Raw genomic sequence first — 24,867 nt, 5'->3', positions numbered from 1 at the left:
GAAAGGACCTTGGAGGTCTTCTAGTCCAACCCCCTGCTTAGGCAGGAAACCCTACACCACTTCAGACAAATGGTTATCCAACATCTTCTTAAAAATTTCCAGTGTTGGAGCATTCACAACTTCCGGTGGCAAGTTGTTCCACTGATTCATTGTTCTAACTGCCAGGAAATTTCTCCTTAGTTCTAAGTTGCTTCTCTCCTTGATTAGTTTCCACCCATTGCTTCTTGTCCTGCCCTCAGGTGCTTTGGAGAATAGCTTGACTCCGTCTTCTTTGTGGCAGCCCCTGAGATATTGGAAGACTGCTATTATGTCTCCCCTAGTCCTTTTCATTAAACTAGACATACCCAGCTCCTGCAACCGTTCTTCATATGTTTTAGCTTCCAATCCCCTCATCTTCTTGGTTGCTCTTCTCTGCACTCTTTCTAGAGTCTCCCCATCTTTTTTACATCTTTAATAACTGTCACTTTTAAGGTACAGTCAGATTCAGACTGCAACAAATTTTCCCCTCCTGATTTTGGCACACAACGTGTTCTTTAAAAAAACCAAACAGAATTAAACCCAGTCTGAATTGGGAGGGTGGATGAGTAGGTCACCTTTTGAGAGGGAGAAGAACCAGTTTTGATCCTGGTCAGTGAAAAGGTTTTAGCCCTGCTTGCTCTCCATATTTAAAGGAGAAGCAGAAACTGGGTCTCACTGTCTGTGCTTCAATTCTGTAAAAGGCAAAGAAACTTTTAGTAGGTGGCAGACAGTCGCATTGTACTCGTATCTCAAAAAGAGCTTTGCTCAAAAGGCTGACGGTCTTTCTACTCAGTTCTCGCACTTCCCTGAGAAGAAGAAAGCGCTTATATCAATTTAGCAAGGGTGAGAAGGGGACTCTGCTCTTTGCACGTAAGAATCTAAAGCGTTTCTCCAGAAGTACTTTCAGATCCTCAGCCTAATTCCAAAGAGTCTGCGGTGGATTTTTATCAGCAGGTCTGGTGATTACCAGTTGGAAGGGACCTTGGAGGTCTTCCAGTCCAACCCCGATAAACCAAGCTACCAAATAAATCAGGGAACCGGCTGCCGGGCTGGTTACTTTAGAATAGAATAACAGAGTTGGAAGGGACCCTGGAGTATTCTACATTTGGTCAATATCTGAATCGGTTTGGTGTCACGGTGAAGGTATTGATTTAGAAACTGGGACATTGTGAGTTTTAGGCCATTCTTGGGCATGGAAACTGGCTGGGTGGACTTTGCATTAGTCCCTCACAGGGTTGTTGTCACGGGGAAAATAGGAGGTGGAAGAATGAAGCATGTTCACTACTTTGGTGAGTGGGTGTGTATGTGTGTGTGAGTGTGTGTTTCTAAGCAAGAAATCAGGAGAGTTGACATTTCTGTGGGAATATCAGAGAGAGAGAGAGGGAAAGGGAGAGAGGAGAGAGGGAGGGAGAGAGAGAAGGACAAAGGGGAGAGGGAGGAGTCACGAGGGAGACAATGGTCAGATAAGAGACATCTCAGCCCACAGAAAGATGGGTGGAAAGTATCTCAGAAAAAACCACCACCACCCACCTCATTCCCTAGAAACTAAAGGCAGGAGGGACAGAGTAGCAAGATTCTGTTACGGTAACACTATAATAGATGTATTTTATTGTACTCACGATACTGGGTTTTCATCTGGGCTACCTCAAACAGGGAGGGGTGTGTGTGTGTGTGTGTGTGTGTGTGTGTGTGTGTGTGTGTGTGAATGTGTGTTTGTGAAGGAAGAAAACAGAATTGACTGTTTTAGTAGCCCACCAAAAGGGAGCAGCTAACTGATAAAAAAAATGGAGTCAAGTAAAATGTCCAGTTTGAGCAAATTGTTGGCTTTGTTTGTTTGTTTGTTTGTTTGTTTGTTTGTTTGTTTGTTTATCTGGCTGACCAAGATAGGCTGACCAAAACTTTGCCAACAAGGTCTCGGAGAAAAGTTTGAGATCCACTTCATCTTTCTTTGAGATGATATGCTCGATTACTTTGAAATCTCAGCGCGTGAGGAGTCTGGCCTGAGGGGAGATATTGTGCTTCTAGTTTTCTTCCCCAGACTTGGAAAATATTTTGTCAGTTCCTCTGCGACCTCTGAGTCAATGCTATTTTACAAAACGCTCTTAAGGATTCCTTCTTTCTATGGCACGATACTCAGGGGATACTCAGGGGAGGATTTTGACCATTGTTGCTTTCGTGAATCTGAAAAGATGGCTGTCTTTGGAAAAAGATGCCAAATTCTGATTTGCGGCCACAAGCATTCAAAATATTTCCTCCATGAAGGCGATGGGCAGTTTCGAAATATGAGATATAAATATATACATTTTCACATGGTTGCGTTCAGTGATTCCCATTGATTGACATCTCCTATGACAAAGCCTTGCAAACCATGAATCTCAGGCCATGGGCAGCTAACGTTTGTAAAAATGTGCATCTCAATTCAAACATCCTAACCCTCCTATCTCAGCTCACGCACACAGCATGATTCTACGCGGGAGGGATCCATATGAATTATTAGAACTGGTTAGGAATCAAGGAAGACAATCCCTCAGCCCGGATGCTTTCCTATAACTTCAAGCAGGGTTGAAATCCAGCAGGTTCTGACAGGTTCTGGAGAACTGGTTTATTTTATTTTATTTTATTTTTCATATTTTTATACCGCCCTTCTCCGAGGACTCAGGGTGGTGTACAGCATAAATAAAAACATAGATATCGAAAAAAATTTAAAATACAATATTCAATTAAAAATCTAATTCAATAAGCTGCATGTTAAAATTGCTGAATAAAAGTTAATAAATAAATTGAAACCCCTTAAAAACCCACTAAAAACCCTCAATATTAAAATTAATCATTAGGCCAGCCCCGCTTGATGAAAGAAAAAGGTTTTGAGCTCGCGCTTAAAGGTCCGAAGATCAGGGAGGAGACGTAGTCCCACAGGTAGATCATTTCATAGGGCCGGAGCCCCCACAGAGAACGCTCTTCCTCTGGGGGCTGCCAGCCGACATTGGATGGCCGACGGTATCCTAAAGAGGCCCTCCCTGGTCGATGGGAGGTAACTGGCGGCAGCAGGCGGTCCTGTAGATATCCCGGTCCCATGCCATGGAGCGCGTTGCAGAAATTTTGAGCAGTTCGGAGAACAGGCGTATGCCACCTCTGGCTGGCCCCAGAGTGGGATGGGAATGGAGATTTTGCAGTATCCTTCCCCTGCCATGCCCACCAAGCCATGCCCACAGAACCGGTAGTAAAATTTGGATTTCACCACCGACTTCAAGGTATCGTTGAACCGTGGCATGCACTCCGCAGAACCTGGTTAAATCAGGAGGAAACCTACACGAGTATTTGTTCGCCTTCTCTTCCTTTCTCAGCAAAGCAAGACTCACTTCCTTCCGTGCGCTCAATCCCAGCTGAGCATCCAACCGCTTCAAAATCCGCCACCCTTCTCTCTTTTTTTTTCTTCTCCCTCAGAATCCCCAAAGGCCCCTTCTCTTTTCCCACTCATCCCATCTGGGGACAACTCAAGAACCACAGATGTCACCATCGGATGTCTCGCCAAGAATTTCCTGCCAGATTCAATCGATTTCTCTTGGAATAACCCAAGCAACGAGAGCATTGGCAACCAGAACTACGTGAAATTCCCATCTATCTTGTCGGGTGGGATGTACACAGCCGCTTCTCAGGCTAAAGTCCCCCGGAATACGTGGGATCTTTACAAACCATTCTATTGCAAAGCCAAGCACCCACAGGGCGACAAAGTGATCTCCGTTACTCGACAATGTAAGTGAAATTCCTTTTTTCCATCACCCATCAAACATGTAGGGTAATTTCATAAGGCCGTCAATCAGAGGACATTAGAAGCTAGGTGCAACACTTACTTGTAGAAAAGTTAGCCCACCTCCTAAATCACTACACTTAGCTTCTTTTGCTTAACCCAATGGATAATTAACCAAGTCTAATTCAAACCTGAATTGGCTCAGTGGCTAAGATGCTGAGCTTGTCGATCGAAAGGTTGCCAGTTCAGCGGTTCAAATCCCTAGCGCTGTGTAACGGGGGTGAGCTCCTGTGACTTGTCCCAGCTTCTTCCAACCTTAGCAGTTTGAAAGCAGGTAAAGAATGCAAGTAGAAAAAAATAGGGACCACCTTTGGTGGGAAGGTAACAGCGTTCCGTGAGCCTTTGGCGTTGAGTTATGCCGGCCACATGACCACAGAGACGTCTTCGGCAGCGCTAGGCTCTTCGGCTTTGAAACGGAGATGAGTACCACCCCCTAGAGTTGGGCACAACTAACACATATGTGCTAGGGGAACCTTTATCTTTACCTTAATTCAAACCTGACATTTTCTACCTGGGCGATTATTTCTCCTGAATGACAGGCAGACTGAGATACGTTCATTACCAGCCTTCTGACTATAGATGAGGGTTGGACATGGCTTCTTGTTGGCCATGGGAAATAAGTTCTCTGAATATGCTCCTTAGTGCCCTGTTTTGAGCTCTGGAGAAGAGCCTGGGATCTGGGGCTGAACCCCACTCGTCCTCATTTCCTGCGGATCCCTATTTCCAGGACATTTAGATGTTTCTCACTTATGGGCTGTAATCAAAGGCCACCAGACCACTTAGTTTAACTAGTTAGTTTTCTAGAGAGAACCGAACACACAAGTGCCTCAACATCACTGCAATTTCTGAATCTTCATTTACATTCATGCTTGGAAGGTATTGAAATTCTTTGACCCAATCATCGTTGGTTTTTTTCTTGCAACGTTCCAGATGGGGGACCGTCGGTAAGAGAGCCTTCGATGCTCATCCGGGCACCAGTGCTGGATGCCTTTTCAAGTATCTACCTAAATTCCACCGTTTCCTGTGAAATTAGCGACCTCTGCTCTGGAAACGTCGTTGTCTCTTGGCTTAGGGAGCAACGAGAAGTCACCACCGGTGTCACTACCTCCAAACCCATCCCAAATGGCCGTGGGGGATACACTGTTTGGAGCAGACTTGTTATCACCAAGGAAGACTGGTTTTCTGAAAAGAAGTTTGCCTGTAAAGTGACAAGCAAGGACTTCAATCATGAAGAGCCATTCAGCTTGCTATCTTTCTGCAAAAGTAAGTGGGATTTTCTTCAAGAATCTCTTCAAGAACGTGGCCCAGTTATGGGATAACACTTTCCTTGAATGCTCCTCTAGATTGAACACTGAGTTATTTAATTTGGGGGGGAGAGTTTCTGCTGCCAACAGAAGCTTTGTATATACACATTCTCCCACCCCCCACATTCTATATATACATTTTTTTCACCAGGACCAATGTCTCTGAGAGCATCAATTAGTTCAGTAACTGATAGGTTGACCTGTAAAGGAGAATGTTTATAGCTCAGGGTTGAAATAAGGAGGATCCTTGGTGTTCTCTGAGCTTGCTTGTTTTCTTGCAGATGTTTCACTACCCAAACTAGATAACCTCATCAGTGCTAGAAGGGAGTGGGGTTTGTACTGATGATGTTTACCTATCCTAGTATGATGCGTGCTTCGGAGTTTTTACTTGGCAAGGGGGTTTTCTGGAATGCCGACGAGCTTCTTCTGGAAACAAACAAGTTCAGTGGTCCCCAAGAAACCCTCAACATTCACCTGTGTTTTGATGTCGGTGCAGAGAATTCCTTTTTCTCTGGAGTGCCACGCTTAGAATTTGAACAAAGACGACAACAGTCTCCTCATTCATAAATAGCCAGGGGGGAAAAAGGAACAAAATACGATATGTCACTACCGAACGTTAACGTTCCTATTTCAAAGTTCACCATCGAGATTTAGATTTACATGGAACCATGTTCATGGTTCCATGCAAATCTACCATGACGGATTCTGAAAACCCTATCAAAGCTCTCAGAGATAAACCCAAAGAGAACATCATCTGCGTGTTTCTCAAAGTTACATAGGAACAAATCCCTGATATAATTTTTTCCCCCACCTAAATGTAGGTGATTAATGGACCACATACTGCATTAACATTGATCGAGTTCTTAGCTATTCTTCAACACATTTTAGTAATCGGAAGACAGCGGTCTCACATAAGCAGCTCCATAATATATTTGTCATGGAATATGGGTAGAAAAGGTAGAAAAATTTGTACAATTCACTGATTTATTGTATCGTGGAACACTGTTCTGATTTTGCGTTGATGTTCCCCAGGTGGTGGCTGTTTACCTGTTACTGTGGAAACCATCCCCCCAACTTTTGCCGACATGTTCCTGACCAACTCTGCCAACCTGACTTGCAGAATCTCCAATATCCCTATCGAAGCAGACTATTCCAAGTTGAACGTCACCTGGACGCGGGCCTCGGACCACAAGCAACTCCACACTGTGATGACCAGTTTCTTAGGCCAGGGAAATGAATTTTACTACGCCGACGCTATAGCCACAGTGTGTGCAACGGAATGGAAGGAGAATGAAATCTTTACCTGCAAAGTGACCTTTGAGGACGTACTTGTCAAGCCAGTAGAAAAAACTCTGGAGAAGAAGACTGGTAAGTTTCTAGTTGTGTTGATCCATGAAAAGCCATTCTTTTTTCGGAGGAGGAGGGGAGGGTGTCACTCCTTCCAGGAGGTTTCCAGATAAATGAGATTAACCTCATGGTTTTAGTAAAACCAGAATCCTTAGTCCCTCCTTCAGGATACCCTCAAGTTATCCTTCTCCAGTTGCCTTGATTGACATCCCCATGAATCCTATTCTTGATCTGATATTGGTGACTCCTCCTTAACTCCCATCGAGTACATGTCATGAGAGTCCAGTTTCCCCATCCACGGTGGTCTACAAACGTTTTTTTTCTCCAATTCCACTCTTCTTGAGAAGCACCTTCCCCATTTTCCCCTAGGAAAAATGTGCATAGAACCCGAGACAACCTGAGACCACTCGGATTTACAGACAGCACAAATGTAATTCTTCTCAAGGCTGCACTGATCTTGATTGGTTACCTTTCTACAGATAGGCAGAATGAGCAAAGGGATGTCCTGGCATTTAATTCTGGTCCAGTTATTCCATATGATCATTTTTTTCCCCTTTCTCTTGTCTACCTTAAGTAGACCTGGCTTCTTCTACCTTTAAGCTAATGAACTAATCTTTGTTCTATGACGAAGAGAAATGTCTACGACATCTAAGAGTCAAAGGTCTCCCCTAGAAGCATCTATAGTTAAACTTGATCACCATCATCTCGTAGCAACCCCATAATCCCTTGCAGCGTGGAGTTTGGGCAACTGAATGGAGCTAGCAGTGTGTTTATCTGGCCGGATGCCCTACCTGTCGCCAATGCGGGACAATGCGATACAGTTAAAACACGAGAATGTGTACTAAATACATGCATGCTAATGTATCCTCGCCCTTTTTCCCCCCTTTTTCCATTGTCCAGTTGGCGAACCAAAAGCTCCCTTAGTCTACGTCCTTCCGCCTTCCCCAGAAGAGGTGAATTTGCGGGAAAAAATAACCATCACGTGCTTCATTAAGAACTTCAATCCCGGCAACTTCTTTATGCGATGGCTCCAGAATGAACAGGCAATCAGTGAATCGGCTTACTTCACCAGCAAAGCCATAGCAGAGTCCAAAATACAATCCAATGAGTATTTTGCCTACAGCATGTTGACTGTCAACGAACAGGAATGGAGCGCAGGAGACTCCTTCACTTGCGTGGTGGGACATGAAGCCTTTCCCTTCGGCTCCATTCAGAAGACTATCAATAAGAACACGGGTAAACCATCCATCGTCAACGTTTCCTTAGTCCTCTCCGACACTTCCAGCCCTTGCTACTAATTGTCAACCTAATTTTCTTTTGAGAAACCTTCACTCGCTCTATCCTCCACTCGCCTCTGTTTCTTCTGCTTCGTTGCTGATACTTCGATGGAAAGTTCTCAGCGATGAAGGCAGATCTCTAAGGAAGGATGTGTCCGTGTTACACCAACAGCTGGCCACCTCTTTCTGAAGGAATTATAATATTTTGCAATAAAGTTTTGTTTTTTTCTCAAAACAAAGATAAGAAAAAAAAATCTGGCTTTTTGTGAGAAATAGGGATGATGCGCAATCTAATGCTGGAAATGCTGACTTCCTCAGGCACCTTAATCTTTTCACATTTATTTCTTCGAGCAATAACTCCTGTCTTTCATCTCTTTTTATGGCGTAACGGTCCTTGTTCTGCTATCCCCTATATCAAACTGGAGAAGAGCTATTTTAGAAAGCTGGCGGGCAGCTTCCCTTTTCTGTATCATCATGGATTATCTACTCGCCACATAAATGTCCAGTTTGGGGTTATTCATCTTTTCAGATCATGCCACTTCTATACAGGCACATCCTCAGACAATACGCTTCCCTTTAATTTCTTTTACAAGCAAGGAAAGGTCTCATCCTTTGGGTGTTCATCAGAAATTTTCTGGGGGCAAGAATTACATCCTTCGTACAAGACAAAGAAGTTCTTAAGAAAGTGTTTTGCGAAAGTCTACAACACAACTAAAGTAACACCCTGGCAGGTCTTTAAACAGAGCATAGGAACTTGGTCACCTCAATAGGAACACAACCAGGGGTGGACTCCACTTACCTTTATTACCAGTTCACAATGAGATTGCATGCGTGTGCGCACACTTCTGCCCATGTGCAGAAGCTTCTGCGCATGCACAGATTGTCCATGATGATGTCTGGATGGGTGGGCGGAGCCTCTTGCCAGTTTTACTACCGGTTCACAAGAACCAGACCAAACCAGGGGCAACCCACCACTGAACACAACTAAATAAATATTGTGTAAAGGTTCCGACAGATGCCCTAACTAACTCATTAGTCATTGAATACTATATCATGCATTTCCGGATTTACTCAGCTAACACAACTCTAAGTTCCAAACAATCAGTACATTATTTTTCCATTCTAAGTGAAGTAAAAACTGAAAACACCGATAAAACAAAAAGGATACTCTGTTTCCCCGAAAATAGAACCCAGCCAGAAAATAAGTCCTAGCATGATTTTTAGAATGCTCATAATATAAGCCCTCCCCCCCCCAAAATAAGTCCCTGTTAAGATTGTCAACCAGATGGATGCATTTAGTAACGTATTTGCCCCCAAAATAAGACCTAATCAAAAAATAAGCCCTAATGCGTCTTTTGGAGCAAAAATTAATATGACCCAGTCTTATTTTCAGAGAAACACGGTACACAAACCAAAACAGTTTGGCTAAACAACATAAAAGATGTGTTAATAATAATAATAATAATAATAATAACAACAACAACAACAACAACAACAGAGTTGGAAGGGACCTTAGAGGTCTTTTAGTCCAACCCCCTGCCCAGGCAGGAAACCCTGCACTATTTCAGACAAATGGTTATCCAACATCTTCTTTAAAATTTCCAGTGTTGGAGCATTCACAACTTCCAGTGGCAAGTTGTTCCACTGATTTATTGTTCTAACTGTCAGGAAATTTCTCCTTAGTTCTAAGTTGCTTCTCTCCTTGTTTAGTTTCCACCCATTGCTTCTTGTTCTACCCTCAGGTGCTTTGGAGAATAGTTTGACTCCCTCTTCTTTGTGGCAACCCCTGAGATATTGGAACACTGCTATCATGTCCCCTCTAGTCCTTCTTTTCATTAAACTAGGCATACCGAGTTCCTGCAACTGTTCTTCATATGTTTTCGCCTCCAGCCCCCTCATCATCTTTGCTGCTCTTCTCTGCACTCTTTCTAGAGTCTCAACATCTTTTTTACATTCTATGGAGACTTGTCATACATGCAATTGTCAAATAGCAAATGCACAAAATAATGATGATGATGTTTTGAAAGTCAGCGGGATAACATTTGAGGTTTGCTGCAAAATAATCTAGTCCATTTCAACAATTCTCAGCACACAGATATTCTTCTATATAAAAAAGAGAGAAATAACACTGTTTTAAAAGAAAGCCACCATTATTTGATTCATCATGAGTGTTTATAATCATGAGAATAATTTAGAAGATCAAATGCTTAGAACTTCAGGACCATAAAAGATTATCCCATGAAAAAGATCAAAAACTGAGGGTTGAAAATCCATGTAATTTAATTAAAGTATCCGTCAGCACACAAATAATTAACAAATCACAAACATCTATGAAAACTCCTTCATTGGAGTTGAATGTCCTGCAATTCTTAAGAAAACGGATTACTTTCTTTGGACAACAGAGGAGATAAAATGTATCCAAAATGATTTTTTTTTAAAAAAAGAAAAAGCATTAAATAGTTTATACATTAAACAGACCTACAATAAGCTGCTTAAATTTTCCACACACCCCGAAAATTACCCATTGAATTTTTATTTTTTTTTTAAAAAAAAACGTAACACTGACATTCTTAATAAAAAAAATTAGAATTTTTGGTTTTTTGGTTTTTTTTGAGCAAATGAACTTTGTTGGAGCCCGAGATTTTCATGGTGGGCATCCATGATCTTTACTCTTCTGAGCAGGTAAATGCTTTGAAATGTTTGAGGGCTCCAATTTTAGCCCTCCAGCTTAAAATTCCAATTGGTACTCTTCTGATGTACTCTTGTCCTTTGCTTAAAAATACTCCAGACAAATTCTTCGCTGTGAGTGTTAAGAGTCCTAAAATGGCCACCATGCCAGAAAAGGGCAAAGCACTGTTGTTTCTCCTCAAAGAAGAAAGAGAAGGAGTTGAAGGCCCAGGGCCAAAGTGCGCATTGACATGAAGACACGGTGATCCATGCCCTGAATATTCTTTTCTTCTCTCCCAACATATGAGAAAGACTATTGACCATAATATAACTGAGGAAAACTGTTTCATTTGTATTTCGCGAGGATGTACTCGAGGGAAGGGCCATAAGTATTCGATGCTGCAATCGCCTTTCCCATCTATCCGATTCAACATGGCTTCTCAGTCATGTTAAGCTGTGCATTCCTCAACCACAGCACTTGAAAAGACAAAACTCATCCTCACCCTCATCTTACGGCCAAATATTGGGCCTCTTGAACTCCAAATTCCTTTAGGAAGACCCATCAATTTGAACTCCCAATAGCTTTGTGCAGATGATAGTCCCCTTAATGATTTAACTTAGCTACTTAACTAACCTGTTGTAGCTCATTTTACAGAATAACAAGAGTTGTAAGGGACCTAGGAGATCTTCTAGTCCAACCCCCAGGAAACTTGATACCATTTCAGGCAAATGTTGTCCCATCTCTTCTTAAAAACCTCCAGTATTGGAGGACCCACAATTTCTGGAGCCAAGACGTGCCATTGATTATTTATTTATTTATTTATTTAATCAAATTTTTATACCGCCCTATCTCCCGAAGGACTCAGGGCGGTTTACAGCCCGATAAAAATACAAATATAATACAAGGTAAAACACTAAATTAAAAAACTTATTTAAATAGGCCAAAATTTAAAATTACAATTAAAATGATACAAACCCCATTAAAATTAAAATTGAAATTAAAATTCTAGTCCAGATTAATTGTTCTAACTGCCAAGATGGTTTTTAGAGAGCATGCAAATAATCTCCCTTTGTACTCAAGGAAACTTCTACTACTACTACTTCAGTTAATATTGTGGAACAGGAATTCAGAATCTACCAATTTTTTATTATTATTATTTGCATTTATATCCCGTCCTTCTCCAAAGACTCAGGGCGGTTTACACTATGTTAAGCAATAGTCTTCATCCATTTGTATATTTATATACAAAGTCAACTTATTGCCCCCAACAATCTGGATCCTCATTTTACCTACCTTATAAAGGATGGAAGGCTGAGTCAACCTTGGGCCTGGTGGGACTTGAACCTGCAGTAATTGCAAGCAGCTGCTCTTAATAACAGACTGCATTAGTCTGTTGAGCCACCAGAGGCCCAGAGGTATAATTTGCTCATACATTGGCATTCACCCATCCGGTTGGATGAATTAAAGCATGGAAATCTGATAGAAAGGGTAGAAGGCTGATACTGTCAACCACAAATTCAATTCTAACAAGCCACAAACCTTACTACATACTTTGATCAAACTGCTTTCACTTTCTATACTGATTGCAACGTCTTTGAAAGACTCAGATTCATTTAAAATGTTGTTGTTAGCTGCAAAGTCGTGTCCGACCCATTGCAACCCCATAGACTACGTTCCTCCAATCCTTCCTGTCCTCCACCATCCTCTGGAGTCCATTTAAGCTCCTGCCAACTGCTTCAGGGACTCTATCCAGCCACCTCGTTCTCTGTCATTCCCTTCTTCTTTTACCCTCAATTGTTCCCAGCATTAGGCTCTTCTCCAGTGAGTCCTTCCTTCTCATTAGGTGGACAATCTTTAGGATCTGGCCTTCTAAAGAACAGTCCAGGTTGATCTTCTCTAGGACTGACCATTTAAAATTAGTGGTACATATTTTTTAAAAAAACCTCCCTTCCAAGGACATCCAAAGAATGAGACATCTCTTTGCCCCAAGTTAGCATGTTTTTTCACAATTGATATATTCTCAATCCTTCTGGAAATTGTAGCCAACCATAATTCACAATCTATGATTGGAAGGAACACACTGTATATTCCAGAAGGAGAAATGGTAGGTCATGGTCTGGACGGTATCAAAGAGAGGACCCCATCAAATGGATCCAGAAATCTAGCTTTCGGTATCCATCAAGAATTCATGAAATCATCCGTAAGAGTTCAGTTCTTCAAGTTAATTGCGCAAGAGGATAAGTCAATATTGTACCACCTGGCCAACCCAAGATGAAGGTTTTTGAGATCAGTTTGAACATCCTTGGCCCAACCTGCCCAAACTTTCCACGTCAACTTTCTTCCCACAGATCTGCAGGATCTTTTGACTTGTGCAGATGCGGTGGGTTGAGTTGTCTTTCAGCCGAGCAATAGTCATCTCTCCTTGGAAAGCAGTCTTTGGAAATCTGTAGCGACCAGTCCCAAAGGTGCTTTTTCAAAAACACAACTTTCTTTCTGTTCTCCTTGAAGACGTTGCACTTCTCATCCAAGGGTCTCCTTCGGTTCTGACCGCAGGAGAAGCAAAATGCCTTCAAGGAGAAAACAAAGAAAGTCCAGTTGCCTTTTGAAAAAACACCTTTGGGACAACCATGACCTGGATGACTGAAAATCTCCATAGATATCTGTAAAAGGGTAGAGCCCCCTTTCCTTTTTATTCCTTCTTTCCAGTGGTGAAATGCTACCGGTTCACACCGGTTCGGGCGAACTGATAGTAAAAAAAAAAAAGCTACCGGTTCGCCTGAACCGGTATTTCCAATGATCAGCTGTGCAGGAAATCCCGCTTTCTAGTGACTCTAAATTGTGCGGCACAGCTGATCCCCCCTTGCCAAGCCTCCTTTTGTTGCGTACTGCGCATGTGCACACATGCAGCGCCCGCTTGGTGTGAAGCGCACATGTGTGGCCAGCAAACCGGTGGCAAACCGGTTCAGATTTCACCACTGCTTCTTTGGGATAGTCTTAAGAAAGGCCACCTCCTGCCACACCAAGACTTTACTAAAATAGCTGACCTCTTCTTTCTCTGTTGGCTCCCCCTCTGTTTTTCTCCACTATTATTTCGCGTCATCTGGCATTAGCTGTCTTTTCGCATATCGCGTTTTCCCAGCTCTATAACATTTTCGCGGCTCTTGCATGCTACCCTTTATCAAAATTTGCTGTTTAGCTTCAATGCAGCCTCACTTCTTTCTGAACTCTAGAAGCTGACCTTCATGTATTGTCCAAAGGTTACGTAGATGGAATTGTGGACACGGAGGACGAAGAAGAATACCAAAACATCTCGTCGATCCTTTCCACTTTCATCATCCTCTTCCTAGTGAGCCTCTTCTACAGCGCCACAGTGACAGTCATTAAGGTAAGACACGTAGAAGAGAAACAGTAGAGCATATGCTGGTGAGATGCCCTTCATCGCGTTTTCTACATAAAGAACGGGTAGACTGTAACCTCCAGTTATGTAGTCATCAATGGTCCCTTTTTGGAATGGATATATCCATCACTTATTAATAATAGGGAGCGGTATAGAAAATAATAACAGAGTTGGAAGGGACCTTCGAGGTCTTCTAATCCAACCCCCTGCCCAGGCAGGAAACCCTACACAACTTCAGACAAATGGTTATCCTTCTTAAAAATTTCCAGTGTTGGAGCATTCACAGCTTCTGGAGGCAAGTTGTTCCACTGATTAATTGTTCTAACTGTCAGGAAATTTCTCCTTAGTTCTAAGTTGCTTCTCTCCTTGATTAGTTTCCACCTGTTGCTTCTTGTCCTGCCCTCAGGTCCTTTGGAGAACCCCTCAGGGGTTTGGACTAGAAGACCTCTGAGGTCCCTTCCAACTCTATTCTATATCTATCCATATCTGTATTCATAACTGTATCTATATCTATCTATCATCTATATCAGTGTTGCCGAACCTTTTTAACAAAAAGGGGTCACACGTGTATGCCACCCGGTGCGCATGCATGCGCTGGAAAGATGATCTTCCAGTTTTTGGCATGTGCATGCGCACCAGCCACTTGGTCTTCTAGTTTCTGGCATGCATGCATACACAAAGACCTGGTGGCCGGAGCGCATGCACGCTCCAGAAACCGGAAGATCATCTTCATGGCGCGGACATGCCCTTATTTATTTATTTATTTATTTATTTATTTATTAAACTTTTATACCGCCCTTCTCCCGAAGGACTCAGGGCGGTGTACAGCCAAGATAAAACAATAAATATACAAAGTTAAAAAACAATTTAAAATACTTATTCAATGGTGGCCGAATTAAAACCGTCAAATTGATGAACCTAAAATACCCCATATAAAATTACAAAAGATTAAAAATTAAAAATTAAAATTTAGAAATTTAAAAAGTCTAAAAAATCAGTCCAGTCCCGCTTGAATGAATAAGTGAGTTTTAATTCCGAAAGGTCCGAAGGTCAGATATTTAGGCGCAAACCGGGGAAGGTCATTCCAGAGTAGGTGCTCCAACAGAAGGCCCTTCCTGGGGCCGCCAGCCGGCATTGCTTGGCGGACGGCACCTGAGGAGACCTCTCTGTGGGAGCATACGGGTCGATGGGAGGCATAGGGTAACAGCAGGCGGTCCCGTAAGTACCGGGCCCTAAGCCATGGGCGCTTTAAAGGTGGTAACCAAAACCTTGAAGCGCACCGAAGACCACAGGTAGCCAGTGCAGACTGCGCAGGAGTGGTGTTACCCGGGAGCAACGTGGTGCTCCCTCAATCACCCGCGCAGCTGCATTCTGGACTAGCTGAAGTCTCCGAGTGCACTTCAGGGGTAGCCCCATGTAGAGAGCATTGCAATAATCCAGGCGAGAAGTGACGAGAGCATGAGTGACCGTGCATAAGGCATCCCGGTCCAGAAAGGGGCGCAACTGGCGAACCAGGCGAACCTGGTAAAAAGCTCTCCTGGAGACGGCCGCCACATGGTCTTCAAATGACAGCCATCCATCCAGGAGAACGCCCAAGTTGCGCACCCCTTCCGTCGGGGCCAATGACTTGCCCCCAACAGTCAGCTGCGGTTGCAGCTGACTGTACCGAGATGCCGGCATCCATAGCCACTCCGTCTTGGATGGATTGAGTCTGAGTCTGTTTCTCCCCATCCAGACTCGTACGGCCTCCAGACAACGGGACAGCACTTCGACAGCTTCGCTGGGGTGGCCTGGGGTGGAAAAGTACAGCTGAGTATCATCAGCGTACAGATGATAACTCACCCCAAAGCCACTGATGACCTCGCCCAACGGCTTCATATAGATGTTGAACAGGAGAGGCGAGAGAATTGACCCCTGAGGCACATCACAAGTGAGGTGCCTCGCGGTCGATCTCTGCCCTCCTGTCAACACCGTCTGCGACCGGTCAGAGAGGTAGGAGGAGAACCACCAATAAACGGTGCCTCCCACTCCCAACCCCTCCAACCGGCGCAGCAAGATACCATGGTCGATGGTATCAAAAGCCGATGAGAGATCTAACAGGACCAAGGCAGAGGAGCAACCTCTGTCCCTGGCCCTCCAGAGGTCATCCACCAACGCGACCAAAGCTGTCTCCGTGCTATGCCCGGGCTGGAAGCCGGACTGGAATGGGTCTAGATAGACAGCTTCCTCCAGGTACTGAGGAAACTGCCACGCCACCACACTCTCTACAACCTTCGCGATAAAGCGAAGGTTGGAGACTGGACGGTAATTACCCAAAATAGCTGGGTCCAGGGAAGGCTTCTTGAGGAGGGGTCTCACCACCACCTCTTTCAAGGCGGCGGGGAAGATCCCCTCCATCAAAGAAGCATTTATAATCCCCTGGAGCCAGTCTCGTGTCACCTCCTGAGTGGCCAGCACCAGCCAGGAGGGGCACGGGTCCAGTAAACATATAGTGGCATGCAGCCTCCCCAGCAGCCTGTCCACGTCCTCGGGAGTCACAGAATCGAACTCATCCCAAATGGTATCAACAAGACGCGCCTCAGTCATCTCATCCTTCCTGTTTCCAGCACTCCCGTGCATGTAAAGACCATCTATCTATCTCTATCTCTATATCTATCTCTATATTTCTATTTCTATGTCTATTATTTCTATCTATATCTAATCTATATCCATATTTATCGATATTAATCAATATCATCTATAACTATCTATAGCTATCTATAGCTATATCCATCTCCATCTCCATATCTATCTCCATCTCCATATCTATCTATCTATCTATCTATCTATCTATCTATCTATCTATCTATCTATCATCTAGTATCTATCATCTATCATCTCTATCTAGCTCTATCTACCTATCTATCCATCCATCTATCATCTATCAATCGATCGATTGATTGATCAATCAATCATCTATCATCTATCATCTATCTATCTATCTATCATCTCTCTATCTATCTATCCATTCATCCATCCATCTATCATCTATTGATCTATCATCTATCTATCTATCATTTATCATGTATCTGTATCTCTCTACCTACCTACCTACCTATCTATCTATCTATCTATCTATCTATCTATCTATCTATCTATCTATCTATCTATCTATCTATCTATCTAGTTCTGTAGCGATTTTTAAAATTAGCTACATAGCCCTTTTTGTTTCTTTTCCAGAGGGATTTTTTTTTAGATTGAAGCTTTTTTATTGATATGGGTAGTTTGCTTTTTCTGATCTTGGTGGTAGTTTGTGGTACGTATAGTTTGATGACTCTGTTGATTTCGAGTAGGAAAACTCTATAGTGGTCTTCAGCAGTTATACAGGTTGAGAACAGATTTTGCCAGTCCAGAGATGAAAGATCATTGTTTATAAGGTCATAATTGGCTTTTTTGAAGTTGTAGATGGGAATGCTATTGATATGATGATTTAAGTGACGACGTATATTAAGATGGAAGTCAATCATGCAATGATCACTGTTGGAAAAGGGTTCTCTTATTTGTAGTCCATAAATGGTATTGTTGTTGTTGCAGAAGATGAGGTCAAGGCAGTTGTTTAGTCTTGTACTGTTAGTTACAAGTTGTTCAAGACCTAGGTTTGTAACAGCGTTGTATATGGATTGGATCAGTTGTACTTTCCTTTGTTATCCAGTTGATAAGAGGTAAATTTAGGTCACCCAGGAAGATGATCTATTTATCTAATTATTTCCCCTTCATATTAGAATAAAATACAATACTTTATTGGCCAAGTGTGATTGGACACACAAGGGATTTGTCTCCGGGGTACAAACTTTCAGTGTACATGCAAACAACAAAGTGATATAAGCATAAGATACCACTAGGAGATAGGAATAATGCAGAGGAGATGAAGAATAGCAATACAGCAATACTTTCACATAAGACAATGCTGTAGGAAATAAGTGTAATAGCACGGGGGGGAAACTATCTTTGTTTCTAGAGGTGGTTGTTTTGCCATGCAATGCCCTATAGCGCCATCCCAAGCGAAGCAGCTGAAATAGTTTGTTTCCACGATGTGAGGAGTCTATAGATAATTTCTCAGCCCTCTTTCTGATCTGTGTATTATACAGGTCCTCAATGGAAGACAGGCTGGTTGCAACTGTTTGTTTGTTTTTTCTGCTGTTCTAATTAGAGCTGTGGTGGCGCAGTGGTTAGAGTGCAGTACTGCAATTTGCCGGCTGCCTGCCATTTGGCAGTTTGAATCTCACCAGGCCCAAGGTTGACTCAGCCTTCCATCCTTTTGAGGTCGGTAAAATGAGGACCCAGATTGTTGGGGCCAACAAGCTGACTCTATAAACCATTTAGAGAGTGGCTGGAGAGCACCGCGAAGAGGTATATAAGTCTAAGTGCTAGTGCTAACTATCCTTTAAAGTCTGTACCTGTTTGGTTGCTGGGCCAAACCAGACAGTTATAGAGATTCCATTCAAATTCAAATCTTCATTGTCAGTGCACAACCTATGTACAATGAGATTGAACTCTCTCAATAATCCCTCTGTAAAACTGTATCATTTAGTCACAGTAGATGCTGTTTTAGGATCTCTTTCCAGAGCACGATACCATAATCTTTTGAGACTGAAGGATGTCAATGAATGAATGAATGAAAACTATATCAACAGCTCCTTGGGGCAAATTAAGAAATTTGACTGACCGTATATCTCATTTCTTCTGTTTCAACAGTAACATATATATTTTTTAAATCTTATTTCCGATTCCAGGTGAAATAAAGAGACAGAGGCCGTTCTTCTACATCTACTTCTTTAAAAGAAGAAAGGATTTATTTGAGAGGAGGTGGAATTTTTTTTACCTTGCTTTGTATCATAGCCTTAAGAGTCCATGTGAGCTGGAACAGCCTGGTTGTTTACAGTTTAGCTCCATGGTGAAATGTTGCATCATTTTCTGTGTGATGTATATATCTTTGTCGATACTTCTCGGTGTCTCAATTATGATCATTGTTTAATCATTGTTATGATGATGATTATTTTTTTGTCAGAATGGTCTACCTTATCTGATACCCTAAAGGGGAACTTTCAGCACTTTTAATCTTCATGTAAAACAGACAGGGGATTCGCTGCACAATTTGTATTAATTAAAATGTATTTTTTTTAATATTGAGATTGTCATACAATGCTGCAATAAATATCTATTCTTGATGAAATTAACCATCTCCCTTGTGAATTGTTACTGGCATCGAAGGTGTTCAGGGCGGGTTATTGCATTTGTTTCTCAGACCAATTTGATTACCCCCATTTGTTTCTCAAACCAATTTGGTTAAGCCTGAGAACTGGGTTTCTGAATCTTAAAGTAATTCACATTGCTGTTGTGACCCAGGCCCAAGTAGGTAGTAGGAAACTCAGTCAGTATAAACACAAACAAACTTTATTAGAGCAACTGAGATTTAGAATTAATTAATTCTCAGCACAGTCCAACTAAATTAAAGCAAATTCCTCCCAACACAATTCCTCAGTCCTATCACCAACCTTGGTCCAATTAGGCAAACTGCCAAAGGCCTTTCTTGGCAAAAGTTTAAAAGACACTGATACAAAACAAATGCAACAAGACAAAGCTATCAACATTGTTTTCCGACAAAGAGCCCAAATGCTGTTGCTGGTCTTTTAAGCCTTATGGGAGAGGCCAATCATCTCCTGGCCTTACTCCCGAGTTGTCCTCTTTGCTTGAGCTGCTCTTGCCTTCTGGCAGCTCTTCTCATGCATGCATTAGGAACAGGCTCCTTCTGTTCCTCTGCCTCACTACTGTCAGTCTCTGGAGGCTCTAGAGTCCGCACTTCACTCCCCAATGGTCCTGGCCCCACCTCTGCTTCCAACGCAGAGCCCTCATCCGGGCCTTCTAAGCCTCCAGGACTGGCTCCTGTTCTTCCTCAACTTCATCTCTGTCCAACTCGGTTGCCAGCTCCGCAGGCTGCTGGCGGACCACAACAATTGCAAGGCAGGGAACACTGGAGGACAAGTCACTTCTCGGATTCTCTCCAACGCCTTTACAAATATGGGCCATGCCTTTGAGAAGTAGTGGGTTTCACGTACCTTCGCTACCGGTTCGGAACTGTGAGAGCGCATGCATGCTCGCTTCACTCACACACGGCAGTTCTGTACATACGCAGAGTGTCCGCAATGATGTCTGGGCAGGTGGGCGGAGCCTCCTGCCACCGCCCCTACCAGTTTGCCCAAACCAGGGCAAACCGGTAGAAACCCACCACTGCCTTTGAGGGTGTACGGTAGTGGCCAAAATTGTGGAAACCTTCTGGGAAAAGTGTATTTTTGAGGTTGGATGGTTAATAAGACCACTTTTTTTGGGGGGGGGAGAGTTTCAAGATAATCATATTCCACTGCTGGAATGGTCTGGGAATAGCCCAGACCTTAACCCAATTGAAAGTCTATGCCTAAAGTCTATGACTAAAGAAACTTATTAGTCAGAAGCGACCCAGCAATAAAACCTGTTAACAGAAGTCATCATTTAATTTTAATCTGAATAGAATAGAATAGAATAGAATAGAATAGAATAGAATAGAATAGAATAGAATAGAATAGAATAGAATAGAATAGAATTTTTTATTGGCCAAGTGTGATTGGACACACAAGGAATTTGTCTTTGGTGCATAGGCTCTCAGTGTACATAAAAGAAAAGATACCTTTATCAAGGTACAACATTTACAACACAAATGATGGTCAATATGTCGATATAAATCATAAGGACTACCAGCAACAAAGTTACAGTCATACAGTCATAAGTGGAAAGAGATTGGTGATGGGAACGATGAGAAGATTAATAGCAGAGCAGATTTAGTAAATAGTTTGACAGTGTTGAGGGAATTATTTGTTTAGCAGAGTGATGGCCTTCGGGGAAAAACTGTTCTTGTGTCTAGTTGTTCTGGTGTGCAGTGCTCTATAGCGTCGTTTTGAGGGTAGGAGTTGAAACAGTTTATGTCCTGGATGTGAGGGGTCTATAAATATTTTCATGGCCCTCTTCTTGATTCGTGCAGTATACAGGTCCTCAATGGAAGGCAGGTTGGTAGCAATTATTTTTTCTGCAGTTCTAATGATCCTCTGAAGTCTGTGTCTTTCTTGTTGGTTACCCAACTAAGTATTAACTGACATGGTGATCATTTTTGTATCTCTCATGTTTTCTGTGTGTTTCACGTGTCTTCTTTGTGCCATAACTGCTGTTCTAATAACAAATCCTTTTTTTTTTTTTGTTTACATTTATACCCCGCCCTTCTCCGAAGACTCAGGGCGGCTTACAATGTATAAGGCAATAGTCTCATTCTATTTGTATATTTTTTACAAAGTCAACTTATTGCCCCCCCAACAATCTGGGTCCTCATTTTACCTACCTTATAAAGGGTGGAAGGCTGAGTCAACCTTGGGCCGGGCTTGAACCTGCAGTAATTGCAGGCTTTGTGTTCTAATAACAGGCTTCTCCATTGCCTGAGCTATCCCGGCCCCTTCATAAAAGTTATTGCATTACATTCTTGATTAAACTATCTTTCCATTGATATATAATTTTATGGTATTATTCCCCTCCCCAAAAATGGAATTATTAGCTAGTTTTAGAAAATACACTTTTCCCAAAAGGTTTTCCCACAATTTTGGCCACTACCGTATGTGCATTGGGAAACATGGGATAGGATGCCTGAATCGATGATGGATAACCGAACTGGGAAGAGAAAGGGAAGGGGATAAAAATGAAATAGTAGGTAATATTCTTCTGCGTCGGTCAATATTTTTTCACCCACAGGGGTTGTAAAAATGGTATATATGGATCCAGGGCCATTTTAAAGCAGCCAGATAAACAAAACAAACAAACGAACAAAAAAAGCCAACAATTTGCTCAAACCGGACATTCCACTTGACTTCATTTTCTTTACCCAGTTGGCTGCTCCCTTTCGGCGGGCTACTAAAACAGTCAACTCTGTTTTCTTCTTACACACACACACACACACGCACGCACCAAAGATGATCCCATTTGCAGAGTAATAGCCTACTTAGCAACAGACAGACAGATTTCCAGATACAAATTTCCATGCTGGAGTGGAACGAATTATGGAGACGATGAGATGCTATGATGGTCGAAGCAGTTTCCTCCAATTTGGTGTCGCAAGGTTATTTGCGCTACATATTCAGGACATCCACGGGAGCAAAATTCCCCAGACACCAGAAAAACCTGTTTGGAGTGGAAAGGCCATAAATATTAAGCAAACTCAGATTCTCTTTCACTCTCGAAAGTCTGTCAGGTATCAAAGCTGTATTGAATAAGCCAAGGAGATGGAATATAGAATAATAGATGTGTAAGGGACCTCAGAGGCCTTCTAGTCCAACCTCCTACTCAAGCAGGAGGCTCTATAACCATTTCAGACAAATGGTTGTCCAGTCTCTTTTTGAAAGCCTCCATTGATGGAGCACCCACAACTTCTGAAGGCGAGCTATTCCGTTGGTTGGTCGCTCTCGCTGTGAGGAATTTTTGTCCTTAGTTCTGGTTGCTTCTCTCCTTCGTTAGTTTCCATCCATTGTTTCTTGGTGTACACATTTTTCCGTACAGGACAAAGAGATACACACACTTTTTTTGCACAGGCCACGGAGATACACACACTCTGCACTCATCCCAAAGGTGCTTTTACAGGAGGCAACGGGTCTTTCTTGCTTTCCTTTTGAAGACGTTTTGCTTCTCATCCAAGAAGCTTCTTCAGCTCTGACACGGTAGTGGGGAATGGAAGGATTTATCACAGTGGCGAAATCCAATTTTTTTTACTACCGGTTCTGTGGGCGTGGCTTGATGGGCATGGCAGGGGAAGGATACTGCAAAATCTCCATTCCTACCACACTCCAGGGGAAGGATACTGCAAAATCCCCATTCCCTTCCCACTCCAGGGGAAGGATACTGTAAAATAATAATAACACACACACACACACACACACACACACACACACACACATAATAATAATAATAATAATAATATTATTATTATTATTATTATTATTATTATTATTATTATTATTATTATTATTATTATTATGTGTGTGTGTGTGTGTGTGTGTGTGTGTATTATTATTATTTAATTTTTATACCGCCCTTCTCCCGAAGGACTCAGGGTGGTGAACAGGCAGATAAAATAACACCATATATTATAATAAAAACACTCTTTAAAAAACTTATTCAATATAGCCTAAAATTTAAAATACAATACAAAATATAAAATAAACCCCAATAAAAATCCATATTTAAAAAACCCTATTTAAGCCAGTCCTGCTCGGAAGAATAGATACATCTTCAGCTCGCGGCGAAAGGTACGGAGGTCAGGAAGTTGTCAAAGTCCTGAGGGAAGCTCATTCCAGAGGGTAGGTGCCCCCACAGAGAAGGCTCTCCCCCTGGGGGTCGCCAGCCTACACTGTTTGGCTGATGGCACCCTGAGAAGACCCTCTCTATGGGAGCGAACCGGCCGGTGGGAGGCATGTGGTAGCAGAAGGCGGTCCCAAAGATATCCCGGTCCTATGCCATGGAGCGCTTTAAAGGTGGTAACCAGCACCTTGAAGTGCACTCGGAAAACCACAGGTAGCCAGTGCAGCCTGCACAGGATCAGTGTTATATGGGAGCCATGAGTGTTTGTTGTTTGTTTGTTTGTTTGTTTGTTTTTTTACATTTATACCCCGCCCTTCTCCGAAGACTCAGGGCGGCTTACAATGTATAAGGCAATAGTCTCATTCTATTTGTATATTTTTTACAAAGTCAACTTATTGCCCCCCCAACAATCCGGGTCCTCATATTACCTACCTTATAAAGGGTGGAAGGCTGAGTCAACCTTGGGCCGGGCTCGAACCTGCAGTAATTGCAAGCTTTGTGTTCTAATAACAGACTTCTCTATTGCCTGAGCTATCCCGGCCCCTAAGTGGCTCCCTCTATCACCCGCGCAGCTACATTCTGAACCAACTGAAGTCTCCGGTGCACCTCAAGGGGAGCCCCATGTAGAGAGCATTGCAGTAGTCCAGGCGAGAAGTGACGAGGGCGTGAGTGACCGTGCATAAGGTATCCCGGTCTAGAAAGGGGCGCAACTGGCGGACCAGGCAGACCTGGTAAAAATCCCCATTCCCAGCTCACTCCAGGGGAAGGATACTGCAAAATCTCCATTCCCTTCCCACTCCAGGGGAAGGATACTGCAAACTCTCCATTCCCCCCCCCCACTCTGGGACCAGCCAGAGGTGGTATTTGCCAGTTCTCTGAACTACTCAAAATTTCCGCTACCGGTTCTCCCGAACCTGTCAGAACCTGCAGGATTTCACCCCTGATTTATCCTCCTTGCAGACAGCTGGTCATCTGCATCCTTTTAGAGGGTGGTTGAAGCCCTTGGAGGTTTATCTGGATCCTCAGGGTCACCTGAGTAGTGCAAATGGCTCCTGTAGTCTGCAAATTTGTTTTCTCTGGAAATCCATTCCTGCTCCCACGCCATTCCAAGGGTGTTCATCCCAAATTGTATAGCTAAAAGTCTGTAGAGATTCTCAGTCATCCAGGTCACGGTTGTCCCAATGGTGTTTTTTCAGGAGGCAACTGGACTTACTTGTTTTTCCTTGTTGTGACCGAGGCCCAAGTAGTGATTATCAAAGACAATTAAATCCTGAACGATCTTATTTTATTAGAACAGCTGAGAAATAATTCATTCTCAGCTTAGTCCAAAACAAATTCTTCATATTCTGTCTTATCACCAGCCTTTGTTGTCTTTGGCAACCTTCCAAAGGCTTTTCTACGCAAAAACCCCACAAAGTTCAAGAGATGGTGACAAGAAGCAATGGAATCAACGTTGCTTTTCCACAAAGAACCCAACGGCTTGTTGCTGCTCTTTTAAGTCTTATGGGAGTGGCCAATCATCTTCTGGCCTTACTCCTGAGTTGTCCTTTTTGCTTCAGCTGCTCTTGCCTTCTGGAAGCTCTTCACATGTGTGCACTAGGAACAGGCTCCTCCTGTTCCTCTGCTTCTCTGCTGTCCACCTC

The 24,867-nt window shown here is 42.9% G+C and overlaps 1 protein-coding gene and 2 gene segments (V, D, J or C); all 3 read left to right on the top strand.

Annotated features, from left to right (window-relative positions):
• The window catches only part of LOC131198965 (immunoglobulin heavy constant mu-like), a 34,663-nt gene extending 15,676 nt beyond the window's left edge, over positions 1-18,987 (top strand). The window contains 6 exon segments of the C gene segment in view: positions 3,463-3,771; positions 4,757-5,089; positions 6,163-6,498; positions 7,378-7,713; positions 13,653-13,807; positions 18,592-18,987. Coding sequence covers positions 3,463-3,771; positions 4,757-5,089; positions 6,163-6,498; positions 7,378-7,713; positions 13,653-13,807; positions 18,592-18,600 — 1,478 coding nt within the window.
• The window catches only part of LOC131198966 (immunoglobulin heavy constant gamma 3-like), a 153,413-nt gene that overhangs the window by 14,608 nt on the left and 113,938 nt on the right, over positions 1-24,867 (top strand).
• Positions 1-24,867, top strand: part of LOC131198964 (uncharacterized) — a 95,659-nt gene that overhangs the window by 15,193 nt on the left and 55,599 nt on the right. The gene's annotated exons all lie outside the window — the stretch shown is intronic.

Source organism: Ahaetulla prasina, chromosome 4 (genome assembly GCF_028640845.1).
Source record: "Ahaetulla prasina isolate Xishuangbanna chromosome 4, ASM2864084v1, whole genome shotgun sequence".
Classification (NCBI taxonomy): domain Eukaryota; kingdom Metazoa; phylum Chordata; class Lepidosauria; order Squamata; family Colubridae; genus Ahaetulla; species Ahaetulla prasina.
Note: the sequence above shows the minus strand (reverse complement) of the source record. Positions and strands in the feature narration are given on the sequence as shown.